Source organism: Arabidopsis lyrata, assembly GCF_000004255.2.
Source record: "Arabidopsis lyrata subsp. lyrata unplaced genomic scaffold ARALYscaffold_6, whole genome shotgun sequence".
In the NCBI taxonomy this organism is placed as follows: domain Eukaryota; kingdom Viridiplantae; phylum Streptophyta; class Magnoliopsida; order Brassicales; family Brassicaceae; genus Arabidopsis; species Arabidopsis lyrata.
Window position 1 is genome coordinate 19,762,353 of NW_003302550.1, and position 15,933 is coordinate 19,778,285.

General features: G+C 33.1%; 3 protein-coding genes and 1 long non-coding RNA gene across 4 annotated transcripts; 2 read left to right on the top strand and 2 right to left on the bottom strand.

Annotated features, from left to right (window-relative positions):
• The first annotated feature begins 349 nt into the window (after nucleotides 1–349).
• LOC9308534 lies at nucleotides 350–2,392 on the top strand. Its single transcript, XM_002872419.2, has 3 exons — nucleotides 350–647; nucleotides 1,672–1,752; nucleotides 1,839–2,392. The coding sequence occupies exons 1-3, from the start codon at nucleotides 489–491 to the stop codon at nucleotides 2,169–2,171; spliced, it is 573 nt and encodes a 190-aa protein (XP_002872465.1). The 5' UTR covers nucleotides 350–488; the 3' UTR covers nucleotides 2,172–2,392.
• A 49-nt stretch (nucleotides 2,393–2,441) lies between these two features.
• On the bottom strand, nucleotides 2,442–3,579 carry LOC9308535. The gene is given in 3 exon segments (XM_002874545.2): nucleotides 2,442–2,917; nucleotides 2,920–3,056; nucleotides 3,337–3,579. Coding segments are annotated over 2 exon segments (336 nt in total). The 5' UTR covers nucleotides 2,948–3,056; nucleotides 3,337–3,579; the 3' UTR covers nucleotides 2,442–2,609.
• A 361-nt stretch (nucleotides 3,580–3,940) lies between these two features.
• Nucleotides 3,941–5,239, top strand: LOC9310659 (putative F-box protein At3g23950). The gene has a single exon (XM_002872420.2). It carries the CDS (start codon nucleotides 3,941–3,943, stop codon nucleotides 5,237–5,239), a length of 1,299 nt encoding a protein of 432 aa, XP_002872466.1.
• Nucleotides 5,240–6,032: 793 nt separating this feature from the next.
• Nucleotides 6,033–7,208, bottom strand: LOC110227676. The gene is made up of 2 exons (XR_002331363.1): nucleotides 6,579–7,208; nucleotides 6,033–6,297 (listed from the first exon to the last, which is right to left on the bottom strand). It is a non-coding gene; the product is annotated as an uncharacterized LOC110227676 (long non-coding RNA).
• Nucleotides 7,209–15,933: the final 8,725 nt, after the last annotated feature.

The following is a 15,933-nucleotide window of genomic DNA, read 5'->3' on the forward strand; positions in this document are numbered from 1 at the left end:
TAGGAAAACAATCTAAAACCTTAAAGAAACCCCTAAATAAATTCATAGAGATATGTATAAGTATAACATTATTTCAGAAAGTATATATTTAACCATTTACATATTCTATTTTACCCTTTAACAGGTTTGTAAATTCTCCTCTTCCCTCTAACCTTTTTTAATTACCTCTCTTCTCAAATCTCTACTTTGTAATCAACAACTCAAAAATTGATAATTTTTTTTGCTAAAACTCTCTTGAAAAAGATATTTAACAAAAAATTTCCAAAACTTAAGAAAAAGTAATCTCCAAAAAAAAAAAAAACAAAAAAAAAAACAAAACCTTGTTGTGTCTTGCTGCCGTTTCGTATAAAGTGAGAAGTAACCCTCTACCCAATTCCTTTCTCTTTCATAATCTCTCTATCAATCAATCTCCGATCTTCGGATTCGACGAATCCGTCATCGCCGACGGAATCGTGGCCGTGTAATATTAAATAGGCGACATCGGAGGGATGGGTAAGAAGAGAAAATCAACAGCGACGAGTCTCGATGAGGTAGATCGGACTGTTTACGCTTCTTTTCGCACCGCCGCTAACTCTTTATCTCAGCTTTATACTCAGTCTATGAATCATCAGAAACTATCTTTTCAAGCCGGTGAACGCCATGGTTTGGTATGTTTATTAATTTACCCTTTTACCCTTTCTTGATTCTTTGTTTTTCTTCACCAAGACAATAAAGTTTTGATTTTGATTGTCTTCTTCCACATGGCTTGAGACTTCTTGTTGGACTTGTGTTTGTAGATAAAGATGTTTTTTTTGTTTTTCTTGTTTTTGTGAAGTTTATGTGTGTAATTGTATCTTCTATCAATGGAACCTAAGCCAAAGATGTGAATGTATCTTTCTTTTTTGGCTTTAAGGGTTTTTGAATTGGTAGTAAATAGTGAGTGGTATGTTTGTTTATGTTGCTTGAATCAAATTATAGTTAGTCCTTTAGCTATATGTTTGAAGCAGACTCTCTATTCACATTCAGTCTCTTTAGCTTCCCATCAGACTTAACACAGCCATTCAGTCTTCTTCTTCCTATCTATCTTTCCTTTGTATAATGTGTTCTGTCTAAACATTTTAGAACTGTAGTTTAGAATATGAAAGCTAGTTGATGGCAAAGGAAATAAAGGCTATGAAGCTTGAAGATGGAAATGAAACAAGAAAAGTCTTATTATAAACAGAACGAATGTCGGAACATCCCATCGTTGTCTAGTCCTTCCATTTGTGTTAGCTCTAGTGCTAATATTTCCTGTATAGGTGCTTCCTAGCTACATGAATTGTATAGTACACTTAATATGATAGGGTTAGCGTTCTCTTGTATGCGGTCTTGTTCACTATATTGAGTGATTGTATTTGTTTGAATATAAGATGTTGACGAGTAGAGTAATATTGTGATGTTTGTTCTTGTCTTTCTTTGGTGTACTGAAATTTTACTTAATATGGGGATAATGGGTTGTGATGTGCAACCTATACTTGGAAGATAACATGTTGTGTGTGAGATAAGTATGTGGAATAGGTTATGTGTCTTAGTTTATGCATCTCTTGCTTGTTCTATGCACCCTTAACCCAAGTTAAAGAAGCTCTGTGGCAGCTCCAAATTGGGAACAATAGACGCTCACGAGAATGTACTGCTTTATCTTCCCTATTTCAGGAAAAACTGTACCAATGGATATGGAGACAACAAGAAGGAGGGTCAAGAGTGACACCTATGGATATAGTCAATTATATTCAGGTTCATATGACTTCTATCTATCTAACCTAACATGTGGTCAGATTTGTTTACTGTTCTTGATTGAGTTTCTGGTTTCCCCAATGCAGAACGAGCTCGAATGCTGCATAGACGAGCCTCCAATATCTCCAAGAGCGCCACCAACACAACCAACAATGCATGTCACAAATTCCGGGCTCATGGCCACTTCAGGTACTTCTTTCCCAACACCTGTTCCTGTGGTTCGGTCTGAGCAATGTGAGAACCAGGCCAAGAACTCGGTTTTCTCAAATGCACTTTCCAGCCCAATACGGCGTAGTCTTCAGAACTACCAAATTCCGCAGGGAGCCTACACATCTGGCGGAACGAGAAGCAGTGAAGTGAACAGGGGATCTAACTCTCCAGGTTCTATTGATTCTTCAATGGACATGCATGCAGAATAAGAACTGTGATCATAAATACACTCTTGTTTAATGATGTTTGATCTATATACAAAAACCCGTTTGATTCTTCATAATGTATCAATTGATTCGTATCTTGGAGGTGGTTTGCTGGTAATTTGGTTAAGAGTTTCTATAAGGTCACATGTAAATCATTGTGTCTGATTCTGATCACTTGCTTAACTCTTTTAATTTTTCATGTGTTAAACTACTTGATGACCAAATGATTTCTTAGGTTCTTATATTCTTGAAATGTGAAATGTACAGAAGCAAGAATCAAGATCTAGTATTATTTTCTTTACTCTGCGGTCGAATTTCGAGTATGTAATTCAAAAACATCAAAAACTGACTCAAAATTTTCACAAACTTTAAAACGAATTCATGGATTCTTCTATACTCCAAGTAAAACACTACTACTTATCATCATGTACTGACGAGTTATCAGAGTTTCTGAATCTTCTTCTCCTTCTCTTCCTCCTGACCATCCTTCTTCTCCTTCTGTTCTCTCTTTCGCTTTCTCTTGCTCTGTTGGTCATCTCCAGCTTCACGATCTTCATCTAAGGCGGCTTCATCTCCTTCACTATCCGAAACTCCAGCGACTGCAGCTGGGACGGCTTGCTGATCATTCCCACCAAGGCCTTGTTGATTATTTCCGCCAAAGCCGTCACCCTCACCTCCCTCCCCAACCAATTCAAGTCCAAGAGAACCCGGAACCCATTTGTATACAGCCTCCACAACCACACCATCATCGTAATGGATACTGTTCGTCGACCATGCATTGATGAGATTGATCAGATAGTTCAGTCGGGAAACCGATAGCCGACATGATACCCTCACAAACTGTTCAATTCCAGCGTCCATTTCTGCTATCTTCACTCTTCAAATGAACTACACAAATCAAAGACAATAGCTAAGTGCCAATAAGTTTTATAATCAGAAACCATCTAATACTAAGAGTCAATGGATTCATCTAAAGAAAGAAACTTTCAACAACGAATAAACATACATTGAATCTTTAAAGTATCAAACCAATTTGCATAAAACCAAAGACTTAGCAAATCTCAAGTAAACATCAATTTGCATATTTGGATTCCACAAGATTGACTAAACTAAACCATCGAATACTACGAGTCACGTAACATTGAATCTTGTGAGGCAAAACACTTACAAGAATCACCTTCTCGCGTAGCACTACCGTCGTAAAAGAAGAAGACTCGGCGTGAATCGGCGAAGCACCACCGTCTTCTACGAAGCAAGACTCGCGGCGGTAATAGACGGAGCAACACCGTTTTCGACGAAGAAAGACTCGCGGCGTGAATTGACAAAGCACCACCGTCTCCGATTTGGATTGATCAGAATCTAGAAATCGGAGATCTAATAACTGGAGCGGTTAAAGAAATTGGGAGATTTAAGCTAAAATTCATTTTCTTTATGATAATATATGACTGATGCCCAATCAAATTTTGACAACTGGACTTGTGCTTCTTTTATTTATTTCTTTGTTTTTTTTTCAAGCGGAATTGTGTTAAGCTAAAAGATAAAAAAAAATTAAGCTAAATTTTATTTTATTTTTGTGTTCGATTTGTCTCTATCTATATGAAAAAAATTCAATTTAATTTGGTAAAAAATTCAATATAAGTAATCGATTTAATCATTTTACAGTAAAATTCTTTTTTCTTTTAAATATAGATAGAGTTACACAGTATGATAGAGAGTTCTATAGATCTTAGAACCAAAAATAAAACTTAGAACCCTATAACACTCAATCTAGAATGACGAAAAGAATAAAACTGGTGGTTCCAGAGGAAGTGTTGGTGAAAATATTGGCTCGTTTATCATTGACGAGCATCGCAAGATTTATATCAGTATGCAAAGAATGGAAATCGATAATCAATTCCGACTATTTCAGAGATCAGTACGAGTCTCTAAACTCGTCCTCCTCCATTTCGTGGTCAATCATGAGTACAAGGAACCAAACATTTGCGTCAGAGATCGTGGGACACCATGGATGCCAAAGATGGGGACTTAAAAATTCTCTAGGCTCTTACATGCATAACAAATCTGACACACCATTGAGAAAAACTTGTGTCTTGAGCTGCACGGATGGAATTGTATTGCTTTATACCGAAACCATCGAAGGTGCACCAATGTATCATGTCGGAAACCCTTTGTTGCAACAATGGGTTCAAATCCCTCTTCCTCCACATCTCACGGTTTTTGATGTAGTGAGGTTACAAGAGAGCATGTTTTTCAGCGACACTGGACTTGTTACAAAGATGGAAAAGGGTATTGTCGTGGGGTACAAGGTAGTGTGGATGTTGGTGTCATGGTTTGTGTCTACTAAACTCACTTTTATGATATATTCTTCTGAAACAGGAGTGTGGAAAACCGAAAATGTGCGTTGTAAACGTTCCATGATTTGGTCTAGACTAAAGTATTCGGTTCCTTTAAACGGGATTCTTCACTGGCTTTCCTCTATTGGTAGCGACATAGACGCAAATTATATTGTATCATATGATTTCTATAATGGAGTTGATGATGATGAGTGTCGTACTATACCTTTTCCTGATTTCCAAGAATATCAACAAGCTCGGTGTTTCAAGAGAACAATCACAATGTCTGCAGGATTTGTGGTGTATTGCAACATTTTCTCGGATAATGGAGGCCGTACAATCATGGTTTGGAGGCTGATCTCTACGGATGATCATCCTAACGCATGGCAACTCTCGTGGAAACTAAACCCCATTTGCAAGTTTTATGCTGATTATTTTCCCGTGGTAATGCATCCTTTGAACTATGAGATCATATACATGTGGTGTAGGAACAAGAACGCTATGATGTCGTTAAACTTGAGGACATTCAGGTATAGTCTTCGCAAGAAGTTATCACCGGAAGAGAAGGTGAAAAAGTCTATGGATGGTTGCATCATGAGATTTAGCGGTTGCAAGGAGTATATGGACTTGATCTATCCAATTTTCGCCAATGCAATATACGGTGGTGTTCACGATCTCTACTTTTCACAGTATGTGCTCCCACGCTGGCTAAATCCGCTCCCTCAACGTGCTTCTTGATTATTTATGTTTCTTTCACTTGTTTTTTTTTTTCAGTTTTTTTCGAGTTTTTCTTTTATATGATACACAAGAAACTATGTTTATTAGGATTTTAATGGGTGTTATCGACTTGATCCGTGTCTGTCTTGACATAATTGGTGAGATGTGCCTTAGTGAGATGAGTTTGGAGCTAATGAGATGAGTTAGTTTTCGGTAGTGTTCGCTGTTCCAAATTCCAATGACTCAGATGGATAATGATGCTACCTAAACCTCTTGGCTTCACCATGAAGGAGAAATTCTGTTTATTTTTCTTTATACTCTGCCATCAATATTACAATTCGACTCACAAAAAAAAAAAAAAAAATAGAACAAAAAAGCACTCTATTTTTTTTGTGCCTCTAACAGTGAATCAAATTCAAGGGATCTTCTAGACTCTATCTAAAGCACTCTACGTATTCTTATCATGTACAAACTTGTCATTGGGACACAAATGAGAGTTGTCAGATTTTCTGAATCTTCTTCTGCTGCTTCTTTCTTCAGTCCTTCTTCTTCTTCTCCCCTGATTCTAGTTGATGAGGATTTGAAAGGTCAGAAAAAACACTCTTCTTTTTCGTATGTTGCCTCTTTCGCTTACTCTTTCTTTGATTGTCATGTCCAGCTACATGATCTTCGCCTTCTTCTCCTTCATTATCCGAAACATCCACGATTTCCGGTTGGACATTCTGTTGATTATTTAGTCCACCATGGCCACCGCCAAAGCCACCACCGCCAAGGCCCCCGCCGCCAAAGCCACCACCACCAAAGCCACCACCCCCGCCAAAGCCACCTCCACCTCCACCACCCCCACCATCTCCTTTCACCGCCAAAGCCACCTCCACCAAGTCCAAAGTATGGTACAATAGTACCTGGAACCCACTGATATGCAATCTGCACAATCGCTCCATTCTCGTACTCAATACTGTTCATGGACCATTGATTGATGAGACCAATCAGATGGTTCAGCCGGGGAACCGTTAGCTCACTAGCCACCCACACAACCTGTTGATTAGGAGCATCCATTCTTCAATCTTCAATTGAATCTATACGAATCAAAGAAAATAGCTTTAAGCCCCATGAGTTTCATAATTAGACAGAAACTATCTAATCCTAAGAGCCAATGGATTTCATCTAAAGAAACTACAACAAGGAAAGTTACATACATTGAAGACAATAGCTCAGAAACAAAACCTGAAAACTTAAACAAGGCTACTAAAAGAAAACGTGAATTTCAAAACCTGTCAACTTTGATAAAAGCTCCTTAGAAGATCTACCAAATTTGCATCAATATATCAATTCCGAAGTTAAGCATCAGTTATCTTACAAGAATACGACTCGGCGAAGTACCACCGAACAAGAATGACTCGCGAAGAAGCACCACCGTGAAGAAGAAAGATTCGCGGCTCTAATCAGCAAAGCACCAACGAATTGGAAGCACCACCGCCTTCGACGAAGCAAAACTCGGCGTGAAACGGCAAAGCACCACCGCCTTCGACGAAGTAAGACTCGGCGAAGTACCACCGAACAAGAATGACTCGCGAAGAAGCACCACTGTGAAGAAGAAAGACTCGCGAAGAAGCACTACCGTGAAGGAGGAAGATTCGCGGCTCTAATCGGCAAAGCACCAATGATTTGGAAGCACCACCGTCTTCGACGAAGCAAGACTCGGCGTGAAACGGCAAAGCACCACCGCCTTCGACGAAGCAAGACTCGTCGTATAACGGCAAAGCACCACCGCCTTCGACGAAGCAAGACTCGACGAAGTAAGACTCGGCGCGAATCTCCAACGTTTTAGAAGACTTACGTGAATCAACGAAACACCACCGTGTACGACGCAGCAGCACCGTCTCCGACGAAGCAAGACTCGCGGCGCGAATCGACACTGTCTTTGATTGGAGCGATTAGAGAAATCGGATTATCCAATTGGATTTTTTTGTTGCTGGGTCGATTTTGCTGAAACTTTTTTTTGGTTATATTTATATACGTGGTTTATGCTTCCTGCTTTTTTTATAGTGTTTCTTTCTCATATGGAATTGTTTTAAGCTGGTAACAAAAAAATTAAAGAATTGTTTTAAGTTAAAAAACAAAACATTAAAGCTAAATTTAATTTTTATTTTCTTAAACGAAAATTTTAAGTTTTATTACTATTTACCGTTTACTCGAGAATTTGTTACCTTTTTGTATTTATGTTTTATCCCTCCGTGGTTTTTTTTTTTTATTCTATACTAAATAAAAATTTGCGTTACACCGCGGATTACTTTTTTAAAAAATAAATTTGTTTCCATATAATTATAATTGGAAAAAAATTAAAAGATTCTTAAAATTTCATATCTTGTATTTGTTCATATTTTAGTAATTTTTACTATACTATGTTGTTTATGTATGTATACATTAATAAGCATATATTATATATTACTTTTACAAAATTAATATACCGTATAGTTAACACATGTTATATATTACTTTTACTAAATAAATTGTTGATATAAACTCAAAAATAATTTGTTTGTTTTTGATATAAAGTCCCAAACAATAGTTTAAATCTACTATACATTTTTGAAGTACATTTTAAAGAATCCAATCGGGTCGAGTTTTTTTTCAGATTTTGACCCGGAAATCTTCAATCGGATATTTTCTTAAATTTTGGTAAAATTCAAAAACGAAATTAATTAATAAAATCTATATATATATATATATATATATATATATATATATTTTCACCTAATTTTTTTTTTGTTATCTATATTTTCTCACCTAATTACTATACCTAAACTCTTTATTTATGGCATATTCTCTACGATTTTTATAGATAAAGAAATCAAATATGATGATTTAATGCTAATATAACAAATTTGAGCTAATTTCCTAAAACTTCTTTACGTAATTTAAACATAAATATGTGATTCTCATTTCACTTTTATATGATCATATATTTGTATTATTTTGAACTATTATATAATATATATAATTAATAAAAATTTTGATTTTTTTCTGTATATGCTATGATTCAATTTTTTTAAAACAACTTATTCGATGAAGAAAAAATGTATGTGTACAATCTATATTAACATTTTTGAAGAATAAATTTGCGCCTTTAGTCAGGTCATATATTTTTTTACTCTGACCCGGAATTGTCATTAGGATATTTCCTTAATTTCTACAATTATCCAAAACGGAACAATATACCACGGGAGAAATCCTAAAATTAACAAATCAAAATACAATTATTTAGTATTTTAAGATAAAATTATAAATTATTTATACGGGTTGGTCCAAAAACACACACTAATTAAAATATATACTATGGAAACCATTTGAAAGCAAACTTTTAAATTGATTCGAATTATATGTCTTTGAAATAAAAGTGTTATTAAAAAAATAAAAAATGATGTTTAATTTTACGGGACGGGATTATATGGTGGGACGGATTTGGATTGATATTAATACAAGAAAATATATCACGGGTGAAATCCTAGGATGAACAAATCAAAATACAATTATACAATTTTAAACACTAAACAAAACAAATACAACTTAAACTTTATATTTTTTAGTTACAACGTATGTGATCCGCGGTGTACAACAAAAAATAATATATACACCAAATTCATCAGTTTATTAAAAGATAAAAAAAAATCAAATAATTAACCCGCGGTGTACCGCGGGTCATATCCTAGTTTATATTATTTTGTAAGTGACCAACTAAATTTGTTTTCTTATAATATCATCTGAACTTCAGTCTAAAGATTTCTTTAAAAGACCCCGAGGATAACTTCTATCTATCTTTCGTTTATGTTTTTTTCTAAATTTCACTCATCAATTTAAATTCTAGTGCTAAATTTCATACTAATGGTTTCATCTTTGTAGGATTTAATAAAATGATTTTTGGTTTAATTATATTGTGTTTCCTATATTTCACTCAATTCAAGTATGAGTGATAATTTTAATTATAACGATTTCATTCTAATTTTCTATTCTAACTAATATAAATTTTCATGAAACATATGATTTTTTTTTTTTTAATCATAAGGACCAAATTTTTCTAACGAAGTTCTTTTTGTTTTCGAAAAATACTTAAACCTTAAGTTTTAAATTAAATAACATTATAACAATCTTTGTATCACAAAAAAAAACTAAATATAATGATAAATATATTAAAAATGAATTACAAAAATTTATTCGAGCTAAGAAAGAGGTAAGAAAATTTTATTTGGTAAATGTATTACAATAACTAGGGGACTGCCCGCGCAAATGCGCGGGAATAATGTTGTGCTAATGGTAAAATCATGTGAGATAAGAGATTGTTTAGGTGTCACTTGTTAGTGTAAGAAAATATGGTAAATTGTTTAGGGTTTAGTTTAATAAAATATGGTAAATGATGAAATTTAAAAAATTCAATAATATTATAAATGCTAAGAAAATAATAATAAATCATCTTTTAAAACCATTCGCCAAGAAAATAAGAAATCAACGAACATCATCACTCCATGGCATTCTCCTTGCGTGTGATGATAGGTACTTGGTCGTTTTCAGGATTCCTGACATCCGATTTGGAACACCATAAACAGTGAATGTTCAGTCGCCAACTTTAAAGTTCTGATTGTAAACGGGAAAAAAACAAAAAATACTTACCAACAAAGCATCTCGTCGGTAATACTGAGATCCGGATTCAACATAAACCTCGTACATCCGGTAACGTTGGTACATCTCCACCTATGTTCCTGTGATAGCTCTAATTTCACAAACTTGATAATACATATCACTGTGTTACGTGAACAACGCTTCCATAAGTCATAGAACTCGACTGCAAGGTCACCCGTCAAACGACACTCTAGATGGATACACCTAATTTTAAGATTTGAAGAAGTCATAAGACTTTATATTCTGGTTTAAATCTTAAAAAAAATAGTGACTTACTCAGTATCACGTAAACCAAAGTACAGCTCAAAATATCCTCTTTGAGAATGTTCCACGGAAGGAACAAAAACCAACTCTCTCACGTTGACAATTTTGCCAATAACATCTATGAAACACACACATGAATAATACAGTCAGAACATGAATCGCAAATAAACTCCAAAAGCACAAATAAATTCATAAATTAGGCTTACCAACGCAAATATTCGGGTTAACAATACCATTCAATATACTCACAAACTCAGTTAGATTGAAATAGGTTCTACTGGAGCACATATTAATACTTTGCACTAAAGTGTCCGAACGAAACACAATCTTGAATCTATGCGGTACTGGTCTCAAGATGCTGTTAACCCGTGATACATCAAAATTTTTAATGCTCACCCACTCATCGATTATCAATTTTGAAAAATAATTATCAATTAATTCATCACGAACAATGGCTTGAATTTGGGTGAACTGCAAATGAAATGTTAAAGAAAAAATTAATTCAATTTAATATCGAAAACATGTATAGAAGGTAAGTTATTTAAATACTAACATGCTCGTCACCCAAAATCATATTGAGCTCTCTACCCGAGCCACGCGAAACAGACCAACAATTCAAAATCTTCACTGAAACAGACCACTCACCCATGTTAGGGTTAAGAGACGCAATATGAAAATAACCACCATCACATGAATCAGAGGTAAAAGGTATCATTGAGGTATAAACGCGCGATACGTATATATAGACCTAACGATTATTTGGAAAGAACATAACAATGGAAAATATATATTAAAAACTAAATCAGAAAATTAACAAAAACGAATATTGATTAAACGATATAGAATTTATCCATAAGAATAATAAATTAAGTTTACAAAAAAAGAAACTAAATCTCAACAGTTAAACTGAAATATATACTAACGAAATTTAAGGATAAAAATATATCACTCTATTATCAACACCATAATAATAATATATACAAATGGTGTAAGTTATCGTGCATAAACCGTAAAATCATGAGAGATAAAAGAATATTATAAATGGTAAGACAATAAGATGCTAATCATAACAAACAAAAAAAAAAAAACAAAAATTTCAAGACAATAAGAAAACAACGAACGTCATCATTTTATAGCATTCTCTTTGCATGTGACGATAGGTACTTCGTCGTTTTCAGGATTCCTGACACCCGGTTTATAACATCAGAATTAGTTAACGTTTCGTCGAAAATTTTAGAGTTTTGATTGTGGACGACAAAAAAAATAAAAAAGTAATTACCAACAAATCATCTCATTGGTAATACTGAGATCCAGATTCAACATAATTATCAAAAACTCATCAATCAACAAATGTTTTCTATATTTATCAAAAGATCTTTCATTAGACTCCAGAAAATCGTTATTTTACTCATGTTTTTTGTTATCTTTGTTATAGCCAAACTCATCTTCAGTAAATGATTTGTACGCTTATCAAGAACTCTTTCATCAGACTTCAGAAAACCATCAACTTTGCTCCTTTTGTATTTTTTTTCTAATTATAGTTATAGCCAAAATCATAAATCAGAAAATGATTATTACGTTTAATAACAATTCTTTCATATGGCTGCAAAAAACCGTCAATTTTGCTCATTTTTTTGTGATCATGGTTATAGCCAAACACATAAATCAACAAATAATTTCTACATTTATCAAGAACTCTTTCATTAGGTTATAGAAAAGTATCTATTTTGTTCTTTTTTATTGTTACAATTGTTATAGCCAGCAGAAAACCGTCAAATTTTTTTTTGTTATCTTGGCTATTGCCACAAACTCATCAATTAGCAAATGATTTCTCTGCGAATCAATAACTTTAACATCAGGCTGCAAAAAAATCTTCAATTTTGATCATTTTTCGTTATAAAAGTCATACTAAAACTTTTTAATCAGTAAATTATTTTTACTTTTACCAAGAGCTTTTTCATTAGACTGCAGAAAACGGTCAATTTTATTTTTTTTTGCTATCATGGTAATAGCCAAACTCATCATCTGCAAAATATTTATATGTTTATCAAAAGCTTTTTCATGAACATGTAGAAAACTGTCACTTTTGCTCATTTTTTTCTTTATCATTGTTGTAACTCAAACCCATCAATCAACAAATGATATCTATGTTTATCAAGATCTCTTTCATCGGACTACAGAAAGTCGTCGATTTTGTCTCTCTTGTTAATTTTTATTATGGTTATAGCCAAACTCATCAATGAACAAATCATTTTTACGTTTACCAAGAGCTCTTTCATTACGTTGCAAAAAAATGTCAATTTCGCTCCCTTTTTTTGTTATCATGGTTATAACCAAAGTCATCAATCAACAAATTATTTCTACATTTATTGAAATCTCTTTCATCAAGACGTAGTAAATCGTTATTTTTCTCCTGTTTTTTTGGTTATCATTGTTATAGCCAAACTCATCAATCAACAAACAATTTCTACGTTTATCAAGAGCTTTTTCGTGAAGTTGAAGAAAACCGTCAACTTTGCTCATCTTGTTCTTTTTAATCATGATTATAGCCAAACACATATATCAAAAAATAATTTCTACGTTTATCAACATTTCTTCATGAGGCTGAAAGAAACCATCAATTTTGTTTTATTTTGTTATCATTGTTATAGTCAAACTCATCAATCGGCAAATGATTACTACATTTATCAATAGCTTTTTTATCAGGCTGTAGAAAAACTGTCTATTTTGATCTCTTTAATTGTTATCAATGTTATAACCAAACTCATCAATCAGCAAATAATTTATACGTTTACCAAAACCTCTTACATTAGACAGTAGAAAACCGTCAATTTTGCTCCTATTTTTTTTATGGCTAAAGCCAAACCATCAATCAGCAAATTTCTAAGTTAATCAATAGCTCTTTCGTTAGGTTGCAGAAAACTTTCAAGTTTGCTCATTTACCGTTATAATGGTTATTGCAAAACTCTTCAATCAGCCAATAATTTTTACGTTTATCAAGAGCTCTTTCATCATACTACAAAAAATTGTCAACTTTTCTCTTTTTTTGTTAGAATAGTTATAGCTAAACTCTTCAATCATCAAATGATTTCTACGTTTATCAAAGATCTCTTTCATCAAACTGCGGAAAGCCGTCAATTTGTTTTTTTTTTGTTATCATGGATATATCCAAACTCATCATCAATAAATGATTTATACGTTTATCAAGAGTTTTTTTCATGAGTCTGTAGAAAATTGTCAATTTTGCTCATTTTTTCGTTGTCATTTTTATAGCCAAACTCATCATCTGCAAAATATTTATACATTTATCAAAAAAAATTTCATGAACCTGCAGAAAACTGTCACTTTTGCTCATTTTTTCTTTATCATTATTGTAGTCAAACTCATCAATCAACAAATGATATCTACGTTTATCAAGATCACTTTCATCGACTACAGAAAGTCGTCAATTTTGTTTCTCTTTTTTTTTTATTGGTTATAGCCAAACTCATCAATAATTTTTACGTTTACCAAGAGCTCTTTCATTACGTTGCAAAAAACATCAATTTCGCTCTCTTTTTTGTTGTTACCATGATTATAGCCAAACTCATCAATTAGCAAATTATTTCTACACTTATCGAAATCTCTTTCATCATGACGCAGAAATTCGTTATTTTCTCCTTTTTGCAGAAAACTATCGATTTTGCTCTTTTTTATTGTTATCATTGTTATAACCAAATTCATCAATCAACAAATGATTTCTACGTTTCTCAAAACCTCTTTCATCAGGCTGCAGAAAACTGTCTATTTTGCTCTCTTTTTTTTTTTTTTTTTTATCAATGTTATAGCCAAACTCATCAATCAGCAAATGATTTATACGTTTATTAAGAGCTATTTCATTATACAGCAGAAAACTGTCAATTTTACTCTTCTTGTTTTGTTATCATGGCTATTGCCAAACTCATCAATCATCAAATGATTTCTATGTTAATCAAGAGCTCTTTCATTAGGCTGCAGAAAATCTTCAATTTTGAGAGATAAGATAATGTTATAAATGGTAAAAAAATAAGATGATAATCATTAAAAAAAAAAATTCCAAGACAATAGGAAAACAAAGAACGTCACCATTCTTCCAAGGCATTCTCTTTGCATGTGATGATAGGTACTTCGTCGTTCTCAGGATTCGTGACACCCGGTTTATAACATAAGAATCAGTTAACGTTCCGTCGAAAATTTTAGAGTTTCGATTGTGGACGACAAAAAAATAAAAAAGTAATTACCAACAAAGCATCGCGTCGGTAATACTAAGATCCAGATTCAACATAATTATCAAATTATTTATACATTTATCAAAAGCTCTTTCATTAGGCTGCAGAAAATCGCTATTTTACTCATGTTTTTGTTATCTTTGTTATAGCCAAACTCATATTCAGTAAATGATTTATTTGCTTATCAAGAGCTCTTTCATCAGACTTCAGAAAACCATCAACTTTGCTCCTCTCGTTTTTTTTGTAATTATTGTTATAGCCAAAATCATAAATCAGAAAGTGATTATTACGTTTCTTAACAATTCTTTCATGAGGCGGCAAAAAACCGTCAATTTTGCTCATTTTTTTTTATCAAGGTTATAGCCAAACTCATAAATCAGCAAATGATTTTTACATTTACCAAGAGCTCTTTCATTAGGCTATAGAAAACTGTCTATTTTGCTCTCTTTTATTGTTATCATTGTTATAGCCAAACTCATCAATCAACAAAGAATTTCTACTTTTATCAAGAACTCTTTCATTAGACAGCAGAAAACCGTCAAATTTTTTTTTTTTGTTATCATGGCTATTGCCAAACTCATCATTTAGCAAATAATTTCTCTGCGAATAAAGAGCCCTTTCATCAGGCTGCAAAAAATCTTCACTTTTGCTCATTTTTCGTTATAAAGATCATGCTAAAACTTTTCAATCAGCAAATTATTTTTACGTTTCTCAAGAACTTTTTCATTAGACTGCAGAAAACAGTCATTTTTATTCTTTTCTTGTTATCATGGTAGTAGCCAAACTCATCATCTGCAAAAGATTTATACGTTTATCAAAAGCTTTTTCATGAACCGGTAATAAACTGTCACTTTAGCTCATTTTTCTTTACATTGTTGTAGCCAAACTCATCAATCAACAAATGATATTTACGTTTATCAAGATCTCTTTCATCGGACTACAGAAAGTCGTCAATTTTGTCTCTCTTGTTTTTTTTTTATTATGGTTATAGTTAAAACTCATCAATGAACAAATTATTTTTACGTTTACCAAGAGCTCTTTCATTACGTAGCAAAAAACGTCTATTTCGCTCCTTTTTTTTATCATGGTTATAGGCAAACTCATCAATTAGCAAATTATTTGTACATTTATCGAAACTTCTTTCATGAGGATGCAGAAAATCATTATTTTTTTCCTGTTTTTCGATTATCATTGTTATAGCCAAACTCATCAATCAACAAACAATTTCTACGTTTATCAAGAGCATTTTCATGAAGTTGACGAAAATCATCAACTTTGCTCATCTTGTTCTTTTTAATCATGATTATAGCCAAACACATATATCCGAAAATAATTTCTACGTTTATCAACATTTCTTCATGAGGCTGAAAGAAACCGTCAATTTTGTTTTATTTTGTTATCATTGTTATAGTCAAACTCATCAATCGGCAAATGATTACTATATTTATCAATAGCTCTTTCATCAGGCTGTAGAAAACTGTCTATTTTGCTCTCTTTTATTGTTATCAATGTTATAACCAAACTCAT